At 37.5% G+C, this 26,274-nt stretch overlaps 1 protein-coding gene across 1 annotated transcript in view; it reads left to right on the plus strand.

Annotated features, from left to right (window-relative positions):
* The window catches only part of Khc-73 (Kinesin heavy chain 73), a 959,680-nt gene that overhangs the window by 922,958 nt on the left and 10,448 nt on the right, over positions 1-26,274 (plus strand). Inside the window, exon 41 of the mRNA XM_090386270.1 lies at positions 10,260-10,439. Coding sequence (XP_090242396.1) covers positions 10,260-10,439 — 180 coding nt within the window. The remainder of the gene's footprint in view (positions 1-10,259; positions 10,440-26,274) is intronic.

Below are 26,274 nucleotides of genomic sequence, written 5' to 3' on the forward strand. Positions count from 1 at the left end.
CAATGCAACTTGCTGCTCACATTAGCAGAACTGAAACAAACTCTACTACAGACAAAAGACAGCATGGTTGGCCCTGATGAAATACATTACGCTGTGATACAACACTTAGATGAACAATCTCAATTAGTCCTGTTAGATTTATTAAACCTTGAAAATACTTTTCCAGACAAATGGCATCATACAATAATACTAGCTTTCCCAAAACTGGGAAAAGACCTATCAGATCCACAGAATTATCACCCTATAGCTTTGACTAGCTGCTTAGGCAAGATCCTTGATAAAATGGCCAATAATAGACTAACATGGTACCTAGAAAATAATAATCCTCTCATTCCAGCACAATATGGTTTTCGGAAAAATCACTCTACGTTAGATGTACTTGTACAATTGGAAAACCAGGTAAGAAATACTTTTCTCAGAAAACAATATCAAGTCGTGGTTAATTTTAATATCGATAAAGCATACAACACCACACGGCACTTTGATATTCTTAGAAGGTTACATCATCTTGGCCTTAGAGGACACCTACCCCTATACATAAGCAATTTTCTTAAGAATAGAACTTTCCAAGTTCGAATTAACAATACACTTTCCAAAACAGTTGTCCAGGAATAGGGAGTCTCTCAGAGATCCGTACTAAGTACCACACTTTTTTCAGTCCACTTCAGCACAATAATAGAACAAATACCAAACAACATCTTCACAACAATATATGAGGACAATAGAACAGCGATTACAAATAGCCATAAACAAAGCATAAATATAGCATTTCTGTGCAAAAGACTGTATGCATTCACTTTTGCAGGAAAAGGAATCTCCATCCTGATCCAGAACTCAGGCTGAAAGGACAGATCATTCCAGTCTAAAATAGTGTCCATTTCTTGGGGCTTATCTTTGACAAAAAACTGATGTTTTTGAAGCATATTAGACATATAAGAGTTCAAAGTCTGAAGAAAATGAACATCTTAAAGGTCTTATCCACTATATCATGGGGAGCAGATAGAACAGTGCTACTATGATTATATCGATTACTCATCCGGTCTAAATTAGACTATGGTATTAGCATTAGTAGAGGCATATGATGCAAGCTTATGCAGCATCAGCCAAAAAAAAAAAAAACCACTCCCATTTCACCCCTCCATTCGTTCGAAATACCTGTCCAGCTGAGCCTTAAATTTATTTAGGCTATCAACTTCCACAACAAGGGATGGAAGTCTGTTCCACCAACCAACTGCCCGCTGGCTAAAGGCAAATTTCCGCACATCTATCCTACATCTGTTTTTCCTCAATCTGAATTTATGCCCTCTCAGGTGATTATTCTGAGCAAGAGGAAGAATCCCATCGGCATTGAGCATGCTCAAACCATTCAAGGCTTTATACACCTCTATCAGATCACCTTGCCGGTGCCTAGTCTCCACACACTGTAATTTGCAAAACTTAAGCCTTTCTTCATAAGAGCAGTCTAAGACTCAGCAAGACCTAGCACCCTGAGATGGCTCGATCCAGTACATCACTGCGTGCTCCTGATAGCCCTTGGGGCTTTCTGTACTTCTCCTGTACAGAGCCTGTATGCTGAGGCCCAAGAACCTCCTTTGCAAATCAGAAGACATAATCAATTACTTTTTTATGCAACTAAAATAAAATCTATACTAGGACACCCCCTACAGAAAATTTTTTTACATCAGAATGGGAACAACATTATCAACAACAAAGAATAAATAAATCTGCAAGCATGAGATTAAAAATCCTTCTCCTCAGTAGAGATCTTAACCTGGATAATATCACTCTGCTAAAGAAGCAGCCTGCACCACCATGGATAATCAAACTGCCTACATATGACTTTTTCTTCCACTTTTGGAGCAAGCAAACACTTTCTCATATAAACTATCAACATCTGCATGCTGCTTACAAGTCACAATTTTCAGGTCACTGCTTTTTATATACAAATGGCTCAAAAACTTATGTGGGAGCGGCAGTTTACTTTTCAGACACCACATCGGCCCAAAAACTCCCAAAAGACTACAGCATTTATACTGCAGAACTGCAAGCCATTATGTTAGTGCTAAACCAAATTGAACATACAAGTTCCCGAAATAGCATCATTTTCACTGACTCCCTTAGCTCCATGTTGGCAATACAAAATATCAATTCCAAAAACCATCCACTACAACAGCAAATTCAATACCGACTATCAAAACTCCTAGAACAAGGCCATAATATTAGATTTTGCTGGATCCCAAGTCATGTCGGAATATATGGTAATGAACAAGCAGACAGAGATGCTAAAGAAGCCAACAGCATCACTTCTGCATCAGAATATATCCCTTTAACCGACAACAAACAAGTTATTCATCACAGTGGTATACATGCTAAGAAAAACAGCAAGGACTTCTTTACTTATATAAACTCTAAAAGGAAGAATCAGATTGGTCCACTTGATATCGATGGTTCGACTGTTGATGATCCTGCTCAGACAGCTAACAAACTGAATGAGTATTTTGCATCTACATTCACACATGATTAAGGGAGGAAAATGCCAGAAGTTTATCAAACTGTAACAGGGTGCTTAATGATTTCGTAATAACTGAGAACAAAGTGGAGGAGAAATTGTTGAAGTTAAACATAAGAAAGGCTCCTGGGGTGGCCGGGCTCTATTCAGTTATATTAAAGGAGGCGGGAAAGGAACTCAGCAAACCCTTAGCCATAATTATGAGAGCATCCTTGGACACAGGGGAAGTCCCCACAGACTAGAGATGTGCGAATGTATCTCCAATTCACAAAGGGTGACACGAGTAATTACAGACCTGTTAGTCTGACATCTGTTCCAGGGAAAATAATGGAGTCACTGGTTAAAGATGCATTGTAAGATCATCTAGACAAGACTGCAATAATAATTCAGACACAGCATGGGTTTGTTAAGGGAATGTCTTATCTGACAAATTTTATTGGATACTACAATGTGGTTACAAAGGAACTGGATGCAAAAAATAATTTTGATATCATATAATGGAAGACTGCTGTACAAATTGGAGCAGTATGGTATTAAGTCGAGTGGGAGAAGACAGACAGTGGTAATCAATGGACGCTGTTCTTTGTGGACTAATGTTATTAGTGGAGTCCCACAGGATTCGGAGTTGGGCCCACAATTGTTTTGTATATTTATCAGTGATATTGATGAAGGTATATTAGGCTTAGTGTCAAAGTTTGCAGATGATACAAAGGTATCATCTGCATTGGTAGGGTTGTTAATCACGGTAATGGCAGTGTGCTACTAGAACAGGATCTAGAAAATTTGGGCAGATGGGCTGAGAAGTGGCAGCTGAAGTTTAACATAGACAAATGCAAAGTACAGTCAGTCCTCGTATAGCACGTGTTTACGCTACATGAATTCAATCATACACAATTTATAAATAGGGGAACGATATCGTATATAACACGAACCAAATTCGCTTATGCACGATTCGTCTTTGTGTTTACAAGAAATGGCGGCGCCTCCGTAGCCAGGTGGGAAGAAGCAGCAGTGCGTAGCACACGCTTCTTGATTAGATCAGGGTTCGAGCCCGTCACCACCAAATACAGAGGATGTGGAAAGGTCAGGGAATGACCACTGCATATTCCCGGAGCAATATGGCCTTAGTTCCTAATGCTCCTAAAAAAAACCAAATAACAAATAACAAGAAATGGCAGTCGAACATGGAATCACCCTAACTGAACGCAAAACGATAGCAATGAAGAGAAGATTCTGAAAGTGTATTTATGTTTTTTATATCAGTGAAGGGGAAACACATTTCACCATAATAACGTAAAAACCCACACAATTTCAGCTATCAGTATTATTGCAAATGCAATTAGATCAAGTTTACTACCAGTTTATAACAGTTTATATCCCACTAGCAGAAACGCAACTGGAAATTGTTTTTATTGTTTTATGGTAGTAACCCTCAGAAATGTGCTTTAGTTACATGCGAGCCTAGTGAGGTGTTAATAGTGTGCCTCTGCCTTTACAGTGTTGTTTATTCAGTTGCTACATGCACGCAGCTTTGTTTATGTATATCAAGCATGCCTCCTCATTTTGTAATTGTGCTTTATTCCCTAAAAATGAGTTAAATACTTAAAAGGTGTGAAAAGGAAGCGTCCTGGTGAAGACACTATAGATTCAGAGAGAAAAAGAAAAGCAATATCGATAGACAGAGGCAGACTGGGTCAAAAATTCTTACCCGGAAAAATTTGTAGCAGCCTCATACTAGCGTTTATGGCCAAAATCACACTGGCCTCCGGCCCACCAGGGAGTTTACCCGGTAAGGCTTATGGCCAGTCTGCCTCTGTCGATAGAGAAAAAATATGAAATTGTGAAACACTTTCACAATTATATGAAATGAAAGACCATGCTATATTGCACATGCTACAGGCCTAAATGAGGCAACACCGAGAATTAGAAAGAATGCAGAGAAAATAAAAATAACTTTCATCGCAGGAACAACTCAAAGTGTAATAAAATCCATTAGATCAAGACGCAAAGAATTGGAAGAGATGGAACTGCTGTCATCTGTTTTGATAGAAGATCAAACAAAGAACAAGTTTGCTTACGATAGAAGCAAAAGCATTAGCAATATTTTATTACGTAATAGTCGTAATAAAATATGTGTTTTATTAGGATTATTTATTGTGTTTGGTAACAAATGTGTGTTCAATCGTGGATGGTCAGCACTTAACCCTATTTTTCCCATAGGGCCTATTAATTATATTGCACGATTTTGTATTGCACGAGGGTTTCTAGGAACACAACTATCGTGCTATAAGAGGACTGACTGTACTGCATATGGGTAGAAGTAACCCCCAGAGGAACATACCTAGTGTGTGGTACTACACTTAGGGTGGTAGAAAATGAAAAAGACCTGGGAGTAATTGTGCAGTCAGATATGAAGTTTTCTGAGCAATGCAGACAGGCTGCCAGAGCAGGTCATGGGGTTTTGTCAATGATATACAGGAATTTTTCTAGCAGGAGGTGCAAATCTACATCCTTCCTAAAATGTGGCCTCCAGACCTGTATGCAGTACAGGTCTGGAGGCCACATTTTAGGAAGGATGTAGATTTGCTTGAGAGTGTACAGAGAAGGACAACAAGATTGGTGAGGGGAATGAAGGGATCCTCTTACCAAGAGAGGCTTAAATTCGTGGCTGGAGACTTGGCACCTGCGAGGTGATCTGATTGAGGTGTATAAGGCCTTGAATGGGTTGAGCACGCTGAATTCTGATGGGATTCTTCCACTTGCTCAGATTACGAACCTGAGGGAGCATAAATTCAAATTGAGGAAAGATAGTTGCAGAACAGATGTGCAGAAATTTAACTTTAGCCAGCGGGTGGTTAATTGCTGGATCAAACTTCCATCTGTCGTGGAAGTTGATAGCTTAAGTAAATTCAAGAAGGAATTGGACAAACGTTTAGAGGAGGAATGGTTGTGCGAATTTTTTTTTTTGCTGTTGCTACATAAGCTCATATGCTTGCTTTCTTGCATTACATGCCTCTATTACTATTACATCACTGGCAAGTCTTAACCAGTAACAAATTGCATCAAATTAAAAATCTACTCCAACCATGGATATCCAGCATAAAACAAAACAGACATAACAAAGTGATACTTGCAAGGTTAAGAATAGGACACACTCATTTCAGCCACTGTTATCTCTTGCAAAGAGAGGATCCCCCTCTATGTCCTACCTGTCACACACACACACACAACAAACAGTACAACATGTACTAATTACTTGTCCAGCATTTGCAGCTGAGCGCTGAAATTGCTTTAAAGATTTAATAACCAAGCATCACTCCCTCACTCTCAAAACCATATTGGAAGACTAGAAGACAGGAAAAATATAACAGATGTTTTTCAGTTCCTCAAGGAAATAAACTTCTATAACCAAATATGAAATGAAATGTTATCCCTGTATTAAGCTATACACACTCCTTGATCCTTGGAAATTATTTCCAGCAAAATACAAGCATGAACAGAACTGCTGTATAAAACCTTCAAGGCGCATTTTAGCCACAGTAGCTCTTGCACCAAGAACTCATAAATCAATCAGTCATTTCTAACTTCTCAGCAAATGCTGATATCTCTGTAGGTCTAGGTCTTTTGCCCAATTTTTCATTTTTCATAGATTTGCTAATGATAGCATGTTACATTCTACCTTCCAGTTCGAGAAAACTTGCCCAGCACAAACAGCTTCAACTTCTTGAATATTCACCATCAATCCCTTAAACTTCAATTTCCAGGTAATTCTCCAATGGGAGGAAGAAAAATTAGTTAACATTAGTCCTTCTAAATCAGTCCTGCTTTATTTCTTGCAAAAATAAATATGCTGCTTTTATACCTAGATTTCCAGACAAAAGAACTATTCATATCTTCATTGGAGATCATTCAAACTTCTAATCTTTCTTGGCATAAGCACGTTACAATATTGCTTCCTTTACATCAAAAAACTGGATTTTCTTTTTCACTCTCAGCCATACTTTTCTTCTAAATGCGAGGATGTGGTACAGAATGTAGTAGGCAATAAATGTGCTCCGATATTTTTTGCCATTTGGCTTTCAAAGCAGTGACCAGTTCATCTCTGTGTTTGGGCAGTCTCTTCTCACAATGCGCCCAACATTCCAGTTCATTCCAGAGGTTCTCTTAGGATTCAGATCAGGACTCTTGACTGGCCAGCCAACTTTCTGATGCTCATATTCACAAACCAGCCCATGAAAATATGAGTAGTGCAATGTGGAGCATTGTCCTGCTGGTATAGACCATTGCTGATAAGGTACAACAATGTAGATAACATGTAGCTTACACTTACTGAATTTATTGGGATACCAGCATGCAAATTTAAATAAAGTGGGGCTATACTTGAAATAAATGCATAATAATAAATAGGCAAATTTCTATACATCTATCATGCAACCATCCTTCTTCAGTTTGAATTTAGGCTCAATCATCTGTGCAATCTGAGCAAGAGGATGGATGCCATCAGCATTGTGCTCAGTCAATCCATTCAAAGCCTTAAATACTCCAATCAGATCTACCACACAGGTGCCTAGGCTCCAGATGCTGCAATTTGCAGAACTGATGTCTTTCTCAATAAGAGCACCCTCTTGTTCCCCACCCCACTAAACTTGTTGCTTTTCTCAGTAGTGTTCTTTACACATAGCTCTGACTCTTCAAATTCCAAATCTGTTTTAACATGGAGGTTTGTTGTCACGTATGAAGTAGCACCCCCCAAAACCTCTCCCAAGCTTCTTAACTCTATTCAGAAGAAGGCAGTTAGATTAATTAATGACCCATCTCTTGCAAAGTCTCTCCACTGGTACCAGTAATTTCACTGCTCTCCTGCAAACTCACAGAACTAACATTTCCTTGTCCTCATTTATTCCTTCTACTCAGCAACAGTCTTATGAAATAACTGTATGAAAAAAATTACAATCTACAGAAATTCAAGTCTAATATCAGCAAATATCTTCTGTCTGTTCAGCCTTCAACCTATGCTGGTAGACTACAGGTTCTTATGCCTTTCATATTTGGGGTTTTCTTAAAAACAAAAAAAAAAATAATAATAATATAAAAAACAGTTTTTCAAAAATATACCTTAATTCCAATAAAATATAAGGTGTGGCCATTACTGTTTTTTTAAAATGAGGCATTTTGCATTGCAGGGCATAGCACTCTTAATTCAACATTTAAGGTGGCAACACCTTAAATGTTGAATACTGATAAGCGTTAACCAATCAGAAAACAACATCGAAAAAATTTTGGCACCCTCTTGAACTACCGCCCGTAAGCGATGCTTACCTCACCTACCCACTTGCGGCAGCCCTGTTGCAGGGGTAAAGGCCACACCTTATATTTTATCAGAATCAAGGTATATTTTTAAAAAACTTGTTTTTCATATTATTTTTATTTTCTTATTTCTTTTTTTTTTTTTATGAATAGAAATTTTTATACATTTTTTATAAATAAAGTATGATTACGTCAAAAAAGATTGTTTACAAAATTACACCATTCTAATCATAAAAGAAGAGGGGAAAAGGTCCGAAATTTGGGTCAAGTATAATATCGGTGTAGATGATTTATCTACACCGATATTATATAGATACAGAATCTTAAAATATTATGCCTTGTTGCATTTAGTTTATTTAAATAAATATGTTACATATGGAAATCAAGAATGGTGCCACGTGGTCGTGTTAGTTAAACAGCACGTGACCACGCTTAAAGAGAAGCTTTTTTTTACCACAGTAAAACAAGCTTCTGTGACGTATTACCACGTAACTTGCATCTGGTAGAACTCATTTCATTAAGAAGGCACTCCAGTATCAGAAAAACCAAGGGACATAGCATTTAAATAACTTTTAAACCTTCAGTCACACAGAAATACTCATTAAATTGAAACTGAATTTTATTAATAATACGAAGAACAAGAGAAAGCCCTGGAACTCCAGCAATAAATATCTCCAGACAAGCACCCTTTTAATAAGAAAATTTTATTATTTGACCATTATTTTACTAAATACGAAATAATATGAACATTTAGTAAGCATACAACCACAAATTCCAAAAAAAAAAAAAAAAGTAATAATAATAATAAATGCACTTTTTTATTTTATACAGACATACATACGTACACATACTCATATCTGTCCACTAAGCCCACATTTTTATTCTGTTGTCGTTATTTTTTCAGGTTTTTGCCTTGTCCACTTTACCAATGTGTAATGTGAACCACATCTTGTCTGCCTCAAGTGCTATCAGCTTTCTGTCTTTGCAGAACAATTGTGTTGTGCATGCTGGTAACTTTTCCTTCAAATTGAAAGGTAGCATTCTCTTCCTTTTAGGGCGAACATTACTACATTAATTGATTTAATGTGAATGCAGTTCCTGAGAAAGCAGTGGACCTGTATACTAGTTATCTGTTATAATATCGGTGTAAATACACCATAGTTAGCTCATAAAAATGAACTACATTCATAGTGTAAAGGCATCGATTTAATTGTATCTCATATTATGCCTATCTTCACAATGCATTACTTGTGAAGTAATGCATTACCATGTGTGTGTTACTTATTCTCAGTGGGCACCACCACCCAGACGGCACCATTTCAAGGCTTGTTGGCCTATCGTCGGTGGATGGACAGGTACCCTGGTGTTGAAATCATGCCAACCCAGTTGTGAAGTTAGTTCCACAATATGAGAGATGCCAACAGGTGTACAGAATAATACCGTAATAATAATGTAAATGCACAAAGCATAATACAATATGAGGATAAAATAACTATATAATAACTTCCAATGATATACATAAGGCGACAAGAGACATAAATTTAAATTTAAAAAAGGATGTTTGCAGGAGAGATGTTCAAAAATTTGCTTTCAGGCAGAAAGTACTTGATTGTCGGAACAAACTTCTATCTGGTGTTGTGGAAGTGGACAGTTTGAATAAATTCAAGGAAAAGCTCGACAAATTATTAAAAAGGATGGGCAGATGATGTAGGTAGGGTTTTTTGGCTGCTGCTGTATAAGCGTGCATGTATACATTTTTCATATCATTAAATCGATGCCTACTAATAATACTAATACTAAGCAATTTGGCTAATCTGCCATCTTCAAACATTTATAAACAATGCTTCAGACAGGTGTATATTCACAGAATATAAACAAAAAACTTTGGCTTCTAATTGAAATTTTTCAGTTGGTAATTTTTTGGAAAGCCAGCAAATGAAAGTGCCTACCTGTAAAATTTTATCAGCTTGATCATTTGTGACAGTGGCACACAACCCATTGAATTTAAGATAGAGTCAAATGCAGGATATTAGTGATTATTTATTGCACCTGATTATATTTAGGCACAGTACCTAAAGAATTAATAGCATGAATGCCCATTATAAGTGTCTTCTGACTGTATAGGGTGATCATACTTCTACCCTCTTAAGGTGTACAACTTCCTCTGCTGCAGATTTTCATGTATTCATGAGCTAATTACATTTCGGAAATGACATACTTTACCCATAAGCTCAGTCAGTATTATTAACTTATAACATAATGTTCTTCTATAGAAAATTGACTTGTATCGGCTATTTTGTAAACTGTTGCAGGTTTGTCATTTATATCTTAACTTTTATGTACTGCTGAGAGGAATGACAGAGTATGAATAATTGACCAAATTGTTTTATTTATTTATATTTGTGATTTTATTTGAACAAAAAATCATTTTTCAAATTAATAGGTAAAAATGATGGCTCTGTTAATGGAGTGCGGTATTTCCAATGTAAACCACGATTTGGCATATTTGTACGTCCAGATAAATTAGTATTGGATAAAAGAGGAAGAGTTGTTCGTATAGCACGGCAAACAGGAGGAGCAGTTTCAGAGGGAGGATTGAAAAGGTCCAGAAGCAGAGGAGAAGGTAATTAGTATAAAATGGCATGTCAATTTTAATTTCCACCTGAAATTTATTCCCACTTAGGTTTGTTATGCAGTTTAGATAAAGTAATTCTTGATTCATTGTCACTATTCTTGTACCCTCTTTCTTTATCAAGTGTGTGAATTATCTTGAGATTGCTGTGTACCACCCAGATAACCTTTGTTGTCAATACATTAAGTTAAACTAAATCTAAGAAAATTTAATTGTAAGCAGAGAGTTTCATTTTAGCCTCAGAGAATTTACACTAAGTATATTAGATTTCTATTCCTTCTAATGATGTACCATGTACCGAAACAAAAAATAAGAAATGATTACCAATGAAAGTTTGTAAAAAAATAATTATGTTCCAATTGATATTTAGTTCTCAGTTACTGAAAAATTTTGAAGTGTTTACTTCTACACCTACCATACACATAATGAGAAAAAATCTTTTCATTGTTGAAATGTTGTTAGGTATACCTGTAAGTAACAAGGGCACATGTATCAATTTAAATTAATTTAAAAAAAAAGCTTAATTTTATATGCAACACAAGGAAAGTCCAAATTTTGCATATACATTCATATAAAAGCATTAAGTTGCATTAAATAAAGAATTAAAATTAATTGAAATTATTATAGATTATTAGCACATATTTGATATAAGATAATAAAGAATAATAATAACACACAGTGCTGCAGTTCTTTACATGTAAAGTTTGTAGCTAGGTATTTGGACTCAAAGTATGAGAGGGTATCAAAACGTTCGTACCTAGATTAAACATCAGTAGGAAGATACCATTTTTAAAATAAGTTGTCTTACATATTCAGTAACTAAAATGTGAAATTTCATTCCCGTAGGTGATTGTACACCAGAGGTGAAGCCCGGAATCTGAGGAAGGATGCTATGGTTGACAAAATGGAGTATCGAGCAGTGATCAAGTTCCTGCATTTGCAGGGCAAGAAAGCTCAGGAAATTGACAAAGAAATGAAAGCTGTGTATAGGCAGAATTGTCCATCCTATGTCACTATAAAAAAGTGGAAACAGGAATTCCAGCCATTAACATGCACAGTGAGACAGTTGCAAAGGTTGTTGAGCAGCTGGTGCTGAGTGACAGACGTGTGACAATTCATTTCATTGCAAATGCAGTGGGAATTAGTTATGGGTCTGCCCACAGCATTTTACATGACCATCTGCACATGTCTAATGTCTCCACACAATGGGTTCCAAGATTGCTGATGCCTTTGTAGAAGCAATGTTGAATGCAATGTTCTTGCCACCTGTTGGATTTGTGTAATGCGGATTTCTCCTGACATAACACTGTCAGTCTTCTTCTTGTTTCAGGAAATGAAGAAACCATTGCATGGCCACCGCTTTGATTCGTCTCAGGAAGTCATCAACGAAGTGGAATCTTGTTTTCAGGCAAAAAAGTGCGGGCTTGTATGATCAAGGCATTAAACAAGTTGTTGTTGTTGTTGTTTTGGTTTTTAGGAGCATTAGCAACTAAGGCCATATTGCTCCGGGATATGCGGTGGTCATTCCCTGACCTTTCCGCATCTTCCGTATTTGGTGGTGACGGCTCGAACCCCGGTCTAATCAAGAAGCACAAGAAGCATGTGATACGCACTAATGCTCCTTCCCACCTGGCTACAGAGGCACCATTAAACAAGTGATCCATAGATGGGAGAAATGTGTTACTATACATGGAGAGTACATAGAAAAGGATTAAAGTTCCTATGAAGTTTCACCTTTCTAGGGCTATTATTTCTAAATAAGGGTACGAACGTTTTACTAGTATACTAGTTTAGTAGTATACTGTCTCATATCCCTGTGGTACCTACTTAAGGCACCACATACCTTAAGTATGTACCTTGATTCCAAATAAAGTGCATTTGCCCTAGAAGATAAAAAATGTCAAAATACAAATTTATACAAAATATGCTGCCAGTTATTAATAAAATACATTGGATGGCACACTGTTTAGGGCTGATAGCATTAAGTGCATCTTAAACAGATTATCAAAGCTATCTGTTTCTGATTGTTTTCATACAGCTAGTCCAGGAGGTTGATTACATTGTTAGCCAAAGATCATAAAATATGACATCATATTATACTATGCAATTGGCAGCTTATTGACAAGAAACAGCTAACCATTGAAATAAAATTAGCTGTCCATTGGGCTAGGTGTTTTTGCTAGTAAGGTGCAAAATTATATAGTAAAATATGCTGTATTTTCATTCTGTGTAAAATATGCTGTATCTAACCTGCTGGCCTATTTAAAACCAACAACTAGTAGGATATAATCAGAAACAGTTTTGTTATTTACGGTTTAGATATATTAAATGGTGCTAGCCCTAGAAAACATATCAGGTGCTTCTGTAGCCAGGTGGGCAGGAGCAGCAGTGCGTAGCACATGCTTCTTGATTAGACCGGGGTTCGAGCCCATGACCACCATATACAGAGGATGTGGAAAGGTTAGGGAATGACCACCGCATATCCCTGGAGCAATATGGCTTTAGTTGCTAATGCTCCTAAAAAACCAAAATAACAAACAAACAAACAACATATCATTAAAAATGTACTATTAATAATTGGAAGTGTGTATATATAAAATTGTATGATATTAATTAATTTTTCTCCTCTATGGCTTTGTTTGCTGCTTGTTTATTAACTAAATTAATTCTTTCTTTCTTTCTTTTCTTTCAATTAGTTTATGATGGCATTTATATTTACTATTTTACATTATATTTTTTATATTTACTATTTGAGTTTTTATTTTTACTTTTTATAGTAAAGATAAATGATTATCTGATACTTTATTATCAGACAGTCAGTAATTTGTCTGATAGTAAAGCATCAGACTGACTAGTTTAGTAGTAGTTTAGTAATTTTAAGATTTTGGGTCAACATGGGTCAGTATCCTTGTTGGCCCACATTTACTCAATTGCTTCTCATAGGTGATCAATTAGATTGAGATCTTGTGATTGGGAAGTCAGGCCTTCCATGACTTCCCAATGTGGGCTGACTTCACTCTCGTAGTCCTGGAACCAGTTCTGTACAATTCTGCCTTTGTGACATTATATTATCCTACTGGAAGAACCCATTTCACAGATGAATAAACTACAGCCATGAAGGTACCTAGTCAGAAACAGTTTCCAGATACTCTATAGCATCTTCCCCCATACTATTACATTGCCACTGCCAGCTTACATTGTTGACACTTAGCAACAGTGTAGGCTGGTAGCTCCACAGACTTGTGCTGTTTTTGCCATATATGCTGGCCCTCTCATCAACAAGAAACAGTATGAATCAGGCCAAGCAACATTTTTCCAGTCCTCCAGTGTTGGTGCTCCTGAGCCCACCATAACATACCTCATTTTTTGCCGACAGGAATGGAACTCGGTTTAGTCATTAGCTGCAATATCCCAACAACGTATGAGTTTTGCATTCTGAAATGCCTCTTAGATCAGTGCTACTCAAAGTGTGGTCTGTGGACTGGTGGCAATCTGCGAACTGTTTGTTACCAGTCCCCAACAATTCGTCTGTTACCGGTCCATGAGATTTGTATTCTACAAAAGTACTGGTCCATGATGGATTGGAAATAAAAGAAACTGGTCCTTCACCACAGATAGTTTGAGAAGCACTGTCTTAGATTACCACTGCTGTACTGGGGTTGTTATTTGACTGACTAAAAACTTACCTTACGCAAGCCTTGTCAACCTCCATTGGCCTAACATATCAACAAGCTGTTTTTGACCAAATGATCATTGGCTGGATGTTATTTGGTTATTGGACAAATCTTAATACATCGGAGATGCACTCAGACATGAGAATCCCAGGAGGGTTGTAGTTTCCAAGACATCATACTGGCACACCTGCTGCTAATTACCATGCCACTAATTGCCTGCTGCTAATTGCCACATTTAAAGTCACTTAAATCTTTCGTCTTGCCCATTCTTTCACTGAATTTCACACATGCAGCATCCTACATGGTACAAATACTTGATGCTATGACTGAAGGAGTGCTTAATTTCATGAAAAAGGTAAGTGTAACTTAATTAAATGGCTGCTCAGTGTATGTATAAATAAATAATCTTTATTCCTATCACAAGCTGCCAGGAGTTTATAAAGTTAACACACATACAAAATATGAAGACTGAAACATGTATTAAAATATAATAATTATAGCCTAAGCCCACCCAGTAGCAATTTAACACAGCAATTATAATGTACTATATATGGAATATATAAGAATGTGTATGAAAATAAATAAAAGATAGAAAATCTGAAAGAAATAAGAATAATTAAGAGAAATACTCAAGAAAACCTATGGAGTACACACACAATAAAATATATAGTATAATGTATAAATAATGCGAAAATATATACAAACTACATATTTCTAAGAGTTTTTTCTAATGGTTTTTTCAACCACCATGATTGAAAGTAAAAGCAACAATATTTGATCTCTCTGTTTCTGTAATGATCAAAACTTAGTGTAATTCTAAAGGTGGACTAACTTATATGAAGAAGTATTTTATGTATAGTCTTGAGGTTAAATAAATAAAGTTTAATACTGAATTAATTCTTACATCTTCAATTTTAGTACAGTGCTTATTGATTATCGTTGACCCAACAGGAACCAGATGGAAATGAAAGAAGTAAACTTACCATATCCAAGAGAAATCTGTGTGCTGACTATAACATCTTACAGAAAAAAAAAAATATATGATATTAATGTGATATTAATCACCTCTAGGGAAATTTGAAAAGAAGTGACCTCCACGTTGGACATAGTAAAATGTGAAAGGCAAAAAATAGTTTATTTAGGAATTGCTTCCTCTAAATCCTCTGGTTAACATAATAATTTTGGGGAGACACTTAAATATTTTCCTTATTATTATTTAATTATTCTCTTATTTATTATATATATTTAAGATCATTCCTGTTTCCACTCTCCTTGAATGTCTTTCCATATGTGTGTTCCAGTTTGTTATAACAAACTGGAATATTTTCAGATGTGAATTAAATGTGTAGAAATTTTTATAAGATGATCAAAACATAGTTTGGCAGGAAGGAATCCACTAAAATATTATTAAGTAAAATCTTTGACTTCGATTTGTTTTAATTTTTCAAATTAAATTATTCTGTTTAATTATTCCTTAAATATATTAATATAATTATTTTTAAAATATATTAAATCATGCTTTCTTCTTTATAAACATTTATTTTTCATTTTTAGAGCACATATTACCTAGACATTGCAGAGTTCGCAACGTTCCCAGTTGTAGCCATCAGCATCTTGTCACCCTATGCTAATATCATGTTGGTTACAAATTCATTTTGTTCTGTAAGCCATTACAGTCAGCATGTGGATTTCTCTTCAATATGGCAAGTTTACTTCTGACTTTCATTTTCCTCTGGTTCTTTGTTGGGTCCACAATAATCAATATGCACTGTACTGAAAATAAAATATAAGACTTAATTTAATATTTAACTATATCTAAAACAAATGTACACATAACTTAATTAACCTTTGGTCAAGTTATACCATATTGATTATTACAGAGTACCCACATATTGTTGCTTTTCCTTTCACTCTTGCTGGCTGACCCTTAAAAAAATCATTATATTGTAAGCAGGCAGTATTTTGTATATAGTTTTCATATCATTTAGACATTGTACCTTACTTTATATTTTGTACCTATTTGTACTCCATTGTTGATCCACTGCAGGATGAAGACCACCTCAACAAGTTTCCACCAACTGCGGAACTATGCTTTCTGTTGCCATTGTACAACAGCAAAAATTTCATCAATCTTCCTCATCTTTGGTCTTTTTCTTGGGCATTTAGAGTCAAGCGATATCCATTCCAAAATTTGTTTGGTCCATCATTAAGTTCTTCTTGATATGTGACCTGCCCATTTCCATTTTAAGCACTTTGTTCTTTCAGTGATATAATAGTAGTGGCAAATGATGCAAGAAAGCAAGTTTATATACCATCAGCAAAAAAAAAAAAAAAAAAAAAAGAACCTACACACTTCACCCATCCATACCGTCCAAGAATTTGTCTAGTTGTTCCTTCAATTTAATCAGACCATCCACTTCCACAACAACAACAACTACTAGATGGAAACCTGTTCCAACAATCAACCACCTGCTAGCTGAAGGCAAACTTCCACAAATCTATCCTGCAACCATCCTTTGTCAACTTGAATTTATGCCCCCTTGTATGTGTAGTCTCAGCAAGAGGAAGAATGCCATTCACATTCAGCTTACTCAATCCATTCAAGGCCTTAAACAACTCGGACACATTTAAGATGCCTCAGATGCCTAGTCTCCAGAAACTGCAATTTTCAGAACTAAAGCCTTACTAGGTAAGAGCACCCTTTTGTTCCCTTCACCAATCTAGTTGCCCTCCTCTGCACCCATTCCAGCAGATCTACATCCTTCCTAAAGTGAGGTCTCCAGACCTGCACACAGTACTCAAGATGCAGCCTAACCATGGCTTTATACAAAGGGGATAATCGCCTCCTTATTCCTGCTAGCAAAGTTTCTGTATATCATTAACAAAACCCCATGAGCTGTCCTGGCAGCATGTCTGCACTGCTCAGAGAATTTCATGTCTGACTACACAAATACCCCCCCCCCCAGGTCTTTTTCATTTTCCACTACCCTGAGTGTAGTACCACATAGTTAATAAGTTACTCTGGGATTACTGCTACTTGTATGCAGTACCTTGCATTTGTCAACGTTAAACTTCATTTGGCATTTCTCAGCCCATTGACCCAATTTTCCTAGATCTTATTGCAGTAGCTCACACTGATGACTACGGTTAACGACCCTGCCAACCTTTGTATCACCTGCAAATTTTGATGTTAAGTCTGATATACCTTTTTTTAGCATTAGCATTAGAATTAGTAGAGGCATTTGATGCAAGAAAGCAAGCTTATGCAGCATCAGCCAAAAAAAAAAATAAAATAAAATAAAATAAATAAATAAAAAATAATATAAAAAATAAATATCATTTATTAAATATTGAAAACAAGGTTGGAATGCAGCCTGGACAGCTCCACTAATAACATTAGTCCACAAAGAGCACTGCCTATTTATAACCACACTGTCTACTTCCACTTAACCATCCCTTTATCAATAGCAGTTTATTCAGCAGTCTTTTATGTGCAACAGTATCAAAACTACCTGAAATCCAAGTATATGATATCAAAATTATTTTTTGCATCCAGTTCCTTGGTCATTGCATCATAGTAACCTGTCAGATTGGTTAGACAAGACCACCCCTTAATAAATCCACGCTGTGACTGCAGTATAATTGAATTTTCCTGTCCAGATAGTCCTGCATTACTTCTTTAACCAGTGACTCCATTATTTTCCATGGAACAGATGTTAAGCTAACAGTTGTATAATTACCCATGTCATCTTTTGATCCCCTTTATGAATTGAGATTTCTCCAGTCCATAGGGACCTCCCCTGAATCCAATGATGCTCTCATAATTATGGCTAGAGGCTTACTTAACTCCTTAACTCCAGAGGTTGTTGGGATAGATCCCAACAACCTCTGGTGCCTTTTTTTTTTTTTTTTTCATGTTCAGCTTCAACAGTTCCTCTTCCACTTTCCTTTCAGTTAGCACAAAATCATTTTGCTCTCCATTAGAGTTTGATAAACTTCTGGCATCCTCTCCCCTAAAGAATTTCTCATGTGTGACATATACAAAATACCTATTCAATTTATCAGCAACCTGAGCAGGGTCATCAACAGTTAACCCATTGACATCAGGTAGCCAAATGTGATTCAATCCCTTCCTTCTACCATTAATATAAACACAGAAGTCTTTGCTGCTTTTGTTTGCATTCTTTGCCAGAGACTTCACATAATCTGCCTTAGCTTGTCTAACCTCCTTTGTGACTTGGTTAAAGACTAATTTATATCTATCATAGGCTTCTGAATCACCTGATAATTTATATGCATCTGATGAATTTTTCTTCTCTACGACTTGTCTCTATAGTTCATCTGACATCCATTTAGGTCTAAACCTTGAACAGTATTTCTTTGGTATGTTGGTGCTTCGATAACCAGGTGGGCAAGAGCGGCAGTGCGTAGCACACGCTTCTTGATGAGACCGGGGTTCGAGCCCGTGACCACCAAATACGAAGGATGCGGAAAGGTCAGGGAATGACCACCGCATATCTCCGGAGCAATATGGCCTTAGTTTCTAATGCTCCTAAAAACCAAATAACAAACAAACAACTTTGGTATGTAATGTCTAGTAGCTTCTATGATTACTTCCCTGAATTCTTTCCATTTAGAATTTGCCATTGGTAACATCATCAGTTGGTCCCACTGCATCGAATTTAAAAACTGTCTAAGACCCCTGTAGTCACCCCTATGAAAGCAAAAACCCTTCCCTTTACCCTTCACAGTAGTTATGTCTTTTACCTGCAGATTAAAGCCCTGCTGATAACCAGGTCAGGAGTATTGCTTCATCTTGTTGCCTCTCTAGCATGCTGCCACAGAAAACAGTTATCCAAGAAATCCAGTCTTGCTAGTGTGTGAGTGATTAACCAACAAATTACAGTCAACATCTGGAAAGTTCAAACCCCCGATTATAAGACATTCTGATTTACTGGCCCACTCTATTTTTCTGTTTGGTATACTCATTACAGTCATTAGGCCTATAACACACTCCTACTCTCAATTTTGCTTTCCCAGTGCTTATATCACACCAAACTGACTCAACATTGCACTGGCCACTCATGTTAACTGGATGCACTGCCTTAGATTTTATGTGATTCTTAATAAATGCATAACCCTTCCCTCCCCCTCCTATCCATTCTGTCCTTTATTGGCTCAAGAAAACATTAAACTAAGAACAGATTATGGATAGATATCCTAACAGGAATAATAACAGATGTAGCATGATAATCCAGCTTAACTGTCAAAGATCTATATCCGTTATGAATGATCTTTCAGAAATCAGAAGGGCATTGACCCTTGTGATGTTGTGTTCCTTTATGATAAAGGAACACAACATCCACATCCTGGGCATCCAAGAGCCATACTCCTACAAAGGGTCAGTGCCCTTCTGAAGTAAAACAGTTCGGTTCAAAACTGATGTCACAGGCTCAGGTGGAAATGCCATCGCCAGAGTCTGGGCAGCCATTATCATCATTGATCCTGACATAATCGTCACTGTGATAATGAGTATCTGCACCAAACATGTTGCTTGCACTTGCTTAGAAGGCCCATTTGGCCAAATATACATAATATCCTGGTATATATATGCAGTGCAGCCAGCAAATAGAACCTTTCCTTAATTACTTTACAGACTGGCAAGGAGGAAATAATTATACTAACAGATGCAATACATCTTCCTCCTGCTGGAATAGCCCACAGACTAACCCCAAAAGGGAACTACTTGAAGAATTCTTGGATCCAAACAACCACATGCACTGGAACCCAGCAGGGCACCTTCCAACCTGTGTTACACCCACTGGACAGTCATACATCAACCTGACCATCTCAAACGGGACCTTTGGCCATTGCATCGCAGACTGGCAGATCCATACCTCTTGGACAAGTAGCAACCATAATGCTATCACAGTCAATCTTTACTATTCCAACTCACAGAGGGTGGAACAGCACAGCCAAGACTTCCCCAGATACAAAATCCATAATGGTAACCAGAGAAAATTCACTGAACAACTAAAGTCAACAGCCACAGAAGAAATCCTCCAAAGAATCTCCACCTTGCCAGCTAATATCCAAGTTCTCGAAGTCCAGAAGATGATCACGTCAGTTTGTGATGGCACATTCAAGAGGAGACTAAGGTGCAAAAACCACGTGCCATGGTGGACAGCACAGCTGACCCAGCTAAGAAAAGAAGTGACATCTGCTTGCAGGGCCTACCAACGAGCGAAACGAAACAAGAGAAGCCTGGAAGAAATCAACAGGCTCCAGGAAAGGTACAAGGATGCCAGAAGAATATATCACAATGCAGTATACAGGCACTCCACGACTTACGTAAGTTTTTGCCGGCCAGTACAAACTGAAAAAAAATATGGACATGTATTTTGCATCCCGTAGGAATAAATGGAGGTATTATGAAAATATCACGTAAACCCAATAATTCATTGTTTTTTTTTTATCAGTAATTCGTTCCAAGACCTCAGAAGCTGAAATTTTTGCTATATAACTAATCTGTTTAAATCTCTAAAAGGTCATTTATATAATGAAAATTGTATTAGTTTTATATAAATTTATGTCAAATAAGCACAACACAAAAATCACTTTGAACTAAAGGATGCAAAAACAAAACACGCAGTCAACACGTTTACAAACGCTACTATTGACTGAGAGGAAGGACTATGCGGTCTGGCCGGAGAATGCACTACACTTTCATCATTATCATATGTTCGGTTATAAGAATCAATTTTGAACGCATTTGTGATATTTTTCTAAAGCACACTTTTGAAGATCATGACCATAAAACAATTTGCACTTTTCTGTTAGTGAAATCTATTATAAACGGGTAGTAAATTCGATCTCAAGTGCCCCTGAGTCTAATGGCCATTCAAGCAAAAAGTATTTATGAAGATATTAACAACAGTTACGGTGAACTCCAAGCCAAATTCGTTGCAAGCATCATGCTGGTTTCCACAACGTTAAAGTAAAATTATTGTAATTGTACACTTTTGAAATTTTTCCTGTGCATGAGATAAAAATAAATTGAATAAATAATTCTATTTACATGTTCATCAAACATTTCTTTTTTGCTTCAATCAAATTCAGTGTACATAGTTGCAAGTACTACATAAGCCTTTAGGGAAATTCTGACTTACATAGAATTCCACAGAATGCAACCCTTACGTAAGTCAGGGAGTGGCTGTATAAAGAAAAGGACTCCTGGGAAAAACTGGTCCAGAACACCCTGAGCTCAGACCCATGGGACATTGCATATAAACTGGTGACTGAAAAGACTCACCCAAATGAAATGCCAATATATTTCTCTATATCAGGATACCAAAACCAGGAAATGCTCTTGTGAGAAGAATCGATGAATGCCATATTGGACTGGATAATCCACCAAGATGCCATGTACGCTACAACCGAACATGAGGTTCCAACGTCTCACCTACTCTGGCACTCCGGAAGAGAAACTGTTCTCCCAGGAAGAAATAGCGGCAGCAATGCAGTCTGTGAAATATGGAAAGTGCCCGGGCACAATCTTGTCGAAGTGGAGGTATTGAAGAAGATCTGGGCACATACCCCATCCATGATCGAAAACCTAATGAATGCCTGCCTCGAAAAAGGAACCTTCCCCAGGCCCTGGCAGAAAGTGAATTTAAAAATACTGCTAAAAAACCCGGATAAACCAACCAATGACCCATCTTCTTATAGGCTGATTGCCCTGCTCCCAATCATGGGAAAGGTCCTGGAGAAATTAATTGTCCACCGATTTATAACAGCTTATAATAGTTTGCACTATCCAAGACAATTTGAATTTACTAAGGGACACTACACTGTAGATGCCATCAAAGAAGTAATGGACATAACTAACTCTAGAAACTCCAAGTACATCCTCAGCTTCTTCGTGGACTTCAAAGGGGCCTTTGACACCATATGTGACAAAGTTCATGGAGGCTGGGGTCTGAGCTCCAATATATCGACCTGTTGCAAATTACTTTGAGAAAAGAAGCCTGGTCATCACCTCAGGCACATGTAAAGCAACCAGAGAAGTCATGAAAGGCTGCCCGCAGGGATCAGTTCTAGGCCCCTATTGCTGGAATGCAGTCTTTGACAGGTGGCTAACACTACAACACAACAATGCCATCAAGTTAGCCTATGTGGATGATCTGGCCGTGCTCATATTTGGAAATTTTAGGAGTGATCTGGAGGCCCAAACCAACACATTCCTAGCAAATCTATCTACATGGTGCAACAAGCACAAACTCCAAATTTCAATGGAAAAAACCAAACAAATGTTACTAAAAGAAATATTAAACAGACCACATAACATCAGGTTAAACAACACATCAATTAAATTAGTCAGGAACTACAAATACTTGGGAGTAATCCTAGATGACCAACTAAACTTCATAGCCCATGCCAAATATGTCGTCCATAAAATAAAGAAGATATAGGCCAAATGATAAAAATCACTAAAACGGCCTGCGGAATCAAGCCATCTACTCTGAAGCTCTATTGTGAGTGTATCCTCATCCCGATAATTTGCTATGCAGCCAGTGCTTGGGGCCAAAATTTTAATCACAGCATGGTAAAGAGATATATGCTCCAGGCCAAATGCTTTTTCCTTCTTGTTATTTCAAGGGCCTCTACGGTCGCTCTCCAAGTCATCAATGGCAAACTACCAATACAAAGTGGCCTACCATTACCTACAATATCACAGAAGACAAATACTGGCTAGGATAAACAACTTCAGCATAAATGTAGAAATATGACCCAAAAGAAGATAATGCCAGCATCATAAAAGACATACCGAGGCCTGGCAAGAGGAATGGACCAAATTGGACTTGGGAAGAACTACGTTTCAGTTCCTTCCAGCAGTTAGGATCTTTATAAAACAGGAAATTCAATGGTTTTGCCCAAGGCCTAAATCTTACATTCCTGCTGACATGACACGGGAGCATCAACTTCAAGCTGTTCGCTCTCAGGCTCTCTGACACTCAGAATTGCTCTGTGCCTCCCAGAAACAGTATCACATAATCTATGTCATCTCTACCTGAACATCAGAAGAGACAAATATTTACAGCTCGGAAGAAGCACCACAGCTGATCTCCGGTAAAGAGATTTCATGGCATTTTCCAATTTTGTGGACAAGGTTTTCAAGAGAAGATGCAGGATACTGCACCAAACTGAAGAAACCTTCTACAACCTTTGCCGCTGTCAAACTACTTTCTACTTCTCAAATTTCTCAGCTCTATCTTCCCACTTTACCTTTGATCTGGTTGTGTGGCCTTACTGAACTGCATAAGATTTGAGTGTCTTATATTCTTTATTGTTGAAACTCTTGCTTTCTTCCTTTTCTGGGGATGAATCATCCTCTTGCTTTTCTTCTCTTTCCCATCCATTCCCTTACTCCTACTTTTTACGCTATGTTCCTTCCTTTTTGTTTTTCCTTATTTATTCTAACTTATTGTTAGAAAACTAACAAGTTTTCTTGTTATCCCACTAAGAATTTTTACCTATTGGTGGTCCCTGGCATGCCTCCATGTGACATGGGATGGGAGTCAGGGGGCAGCGGACCAGGTGTTCACTGCCCTCTGGCTGCAAAGTTGCCAGGTGCTGACTCTCAACATTCAACATAACATATATAAACTTTACGCATCAACACTTATTCACACTTGCTGGCTTTGGCATGTTTGCTTTTCAGATGCTACTGTGGCACATAAGGGAAACCATGGAGACCACCTTAAAAAACAAGAATGCCTTTATCACCTATTCCCACTTCCATACCCCCACTTGCCTTTTAAGATTTTAAGGGGGGGAGGGAAAAGCTCCTCTCCAGAGGAACCTCTTCCTGGGTGTACCGTCAGTGCACTGTGTACACCCTGGTGTGCCTCCTTCTGACTAGGGACGGGAGCCATGGGGCAGTGAACAAACTCGTTCTATGCCCCATGCATGCAAAGACCCCAGGAACCAGCAAACAACACTCAACAGAACAAACACATCACTCTACACACCCACACTGCCAACATTGGCACATGCCTCACACAAATGCTACAGCAGCTAATGGGGAGACCCCAGGGACCACCATTAAACATAAACACATTTTGACATTTTTTGTCCTTTCTGTATACATTTTACTCCTCATATTCAAATCCTGCATCCCTTATATTTTAGTGACACCATGTCTCTGAAATCCCAACAATGTCTGCATTTGATGCCTTGACCAGTACTTCAAATTCATAAAATTTATTTACTATCTCCTAGCATTAGGAGTATAGTAAATAAACTTAAAAAGGAGTATAGACAGTACACATGCACTTGTTCTTACTCTTAGTTCTCCTAATGTAGCCCATGTATTTACTTGTTCCATTATGACTCCCAGCAGTTCTTTAAATCCCCTGCACTTTGCTTTAAAGGCCGCTGCTGATTCCAATAGAAGCAGTGCAAGAATCACTTTCACCTCTGCCTGTGGCTATTGTTAATCTATTAGTTTGTATATCCCTCCACTCCAAGCTATCTGTTTTCTGAACCGCCTATAAACTACCTTGATAGCATTAGCAAATATTCTTGCACCCCTTCTATATAAGTGTATCCCATCCATGTAAAAACAGTGTTTCCTGTAAGCACATACCACACTGAGAAAATTCTACCCCATGAGCCTTGCACATTCTCTTCAGGGCCAAATTGAATTGACATAGACGTTGGTTTGTTGGTAAATCCATGTACATGTTTTTTTTTTGTCTCCTATGGTTATGTTCAAAATTCAGTGTTCCATACTTCTCTCTGTGACCTTCTGTGGCCTATGTAAATCTTTGGCATTCAATGTTCATGTTTTACAACTATATGTTAAGACAGGGAAGATACATTGATCCAGAACTTTTTGTTTTAAAGAGTGGCAAGTTTGTCTTGAAGGCTATATTAAGTTTTCCATCCCAATTATATGCACCATCTAATTTCCATCTGTTCAAATTTCTTGTCCAAGGTAAACATACCTTTCCACTTTTTCTAGTTCTTGTCCATTGGCCATGATTTTCTTTGGCCTGATAAATTGTTGAACATAACCTATGTTTTCTTGATATTCATATTCAAACCGAACTTCGTGCTTTCGTGCTGCAGTTCTTCAATGTTTTGCAATTCTTCCAGATCATTGGCAAGAGAATGTTATCATCTGCAAATTATAAGTCATTCAGGTAATCTTCCTTTATGTCAAAGTCCTTTATTATTCCAATTTAGCTTGCAAAAATTTTCTTCTAAACAGGCAGAAAATAGTTCTGGGGAGACTGTCCCCCAGATAGTCCCCCAACATATAAAAAGATGCCTTTTTATATGTTGATCTAAACTTTATCATTGTTGACCCATATTGATGCAGTTGCTTTTTCATATATTGATTGGAAAATATTGAAGTAAGCAATGTTTATATCTTGATTGATTAGCATTAGTAGAGACATGCATTGCAAGAAAGCAAGCTTATGCAGCATCAGCCAAAAAAAAAAAAAAAAACTGCTCCGATTTCGTTCATTCCAAATACCTGTCCAGCTCAGCCTTAAATTTATTTAGGCTATCGGCTTCCACAACAAAAGATAAAAGTCTGTTCCAACAATCAACTTTACCCGCTGGCTAAAGGCAAACTTCCACACATTTATTCTACAACTGTCTTTCCTCAATTTGAATTTATGCCCTCTCGGGTGATTATTCTTAGCAAGAGGAAGAATCCCATCAACTTGGAGCATGCTCAAACCATTCAAGGCTTTATACACCTCAATCAGATCACCTCGTAGGTGCCTAGTCTCCAGACACTGTAATTTACAAAACTTAAGTCTTTCTTTGTAAGAGCAACCCTTTGTTCCATTCACTAACCTTGTTGCCCTTCTCTCTACTCGTTCCAACAGCTCTACATCCTTCTTAAAATGAGGCCTCCAGACCTGTGTACACTACTCAAGGTGTGGCCTGACCATTGCCTTATACAAGGGGATAATCACCTCCATATCCCTCCTAGAAAAATTCTTGTATATCATTGACAAGACACAATGAGCTACTCTTGCAGACCATCTGCACTGCTCAGAAAACTTCATATCCGCCTGCACAATTACCCCCAGTTCATTTTCATTCTCTACCACTGTCAGTGTAGTACCAGA

The sequence above is a fragment of the Mastigoproctus giganteus genome, chromosome 12 (genome assembly GCF_048544385.1).
Source record: "Mastigoproctus giganteus isolate SK-2022 chromosome 12, ASM4854438v1, whole genome shotgun sequence".
Lineage (NCBI taxonomy): Eukaryota > Metazoa > Arthropoda > Arachnida > Uropygi > Thelyphonidae > Mastigoproctus > Mastigoproctus giganteus.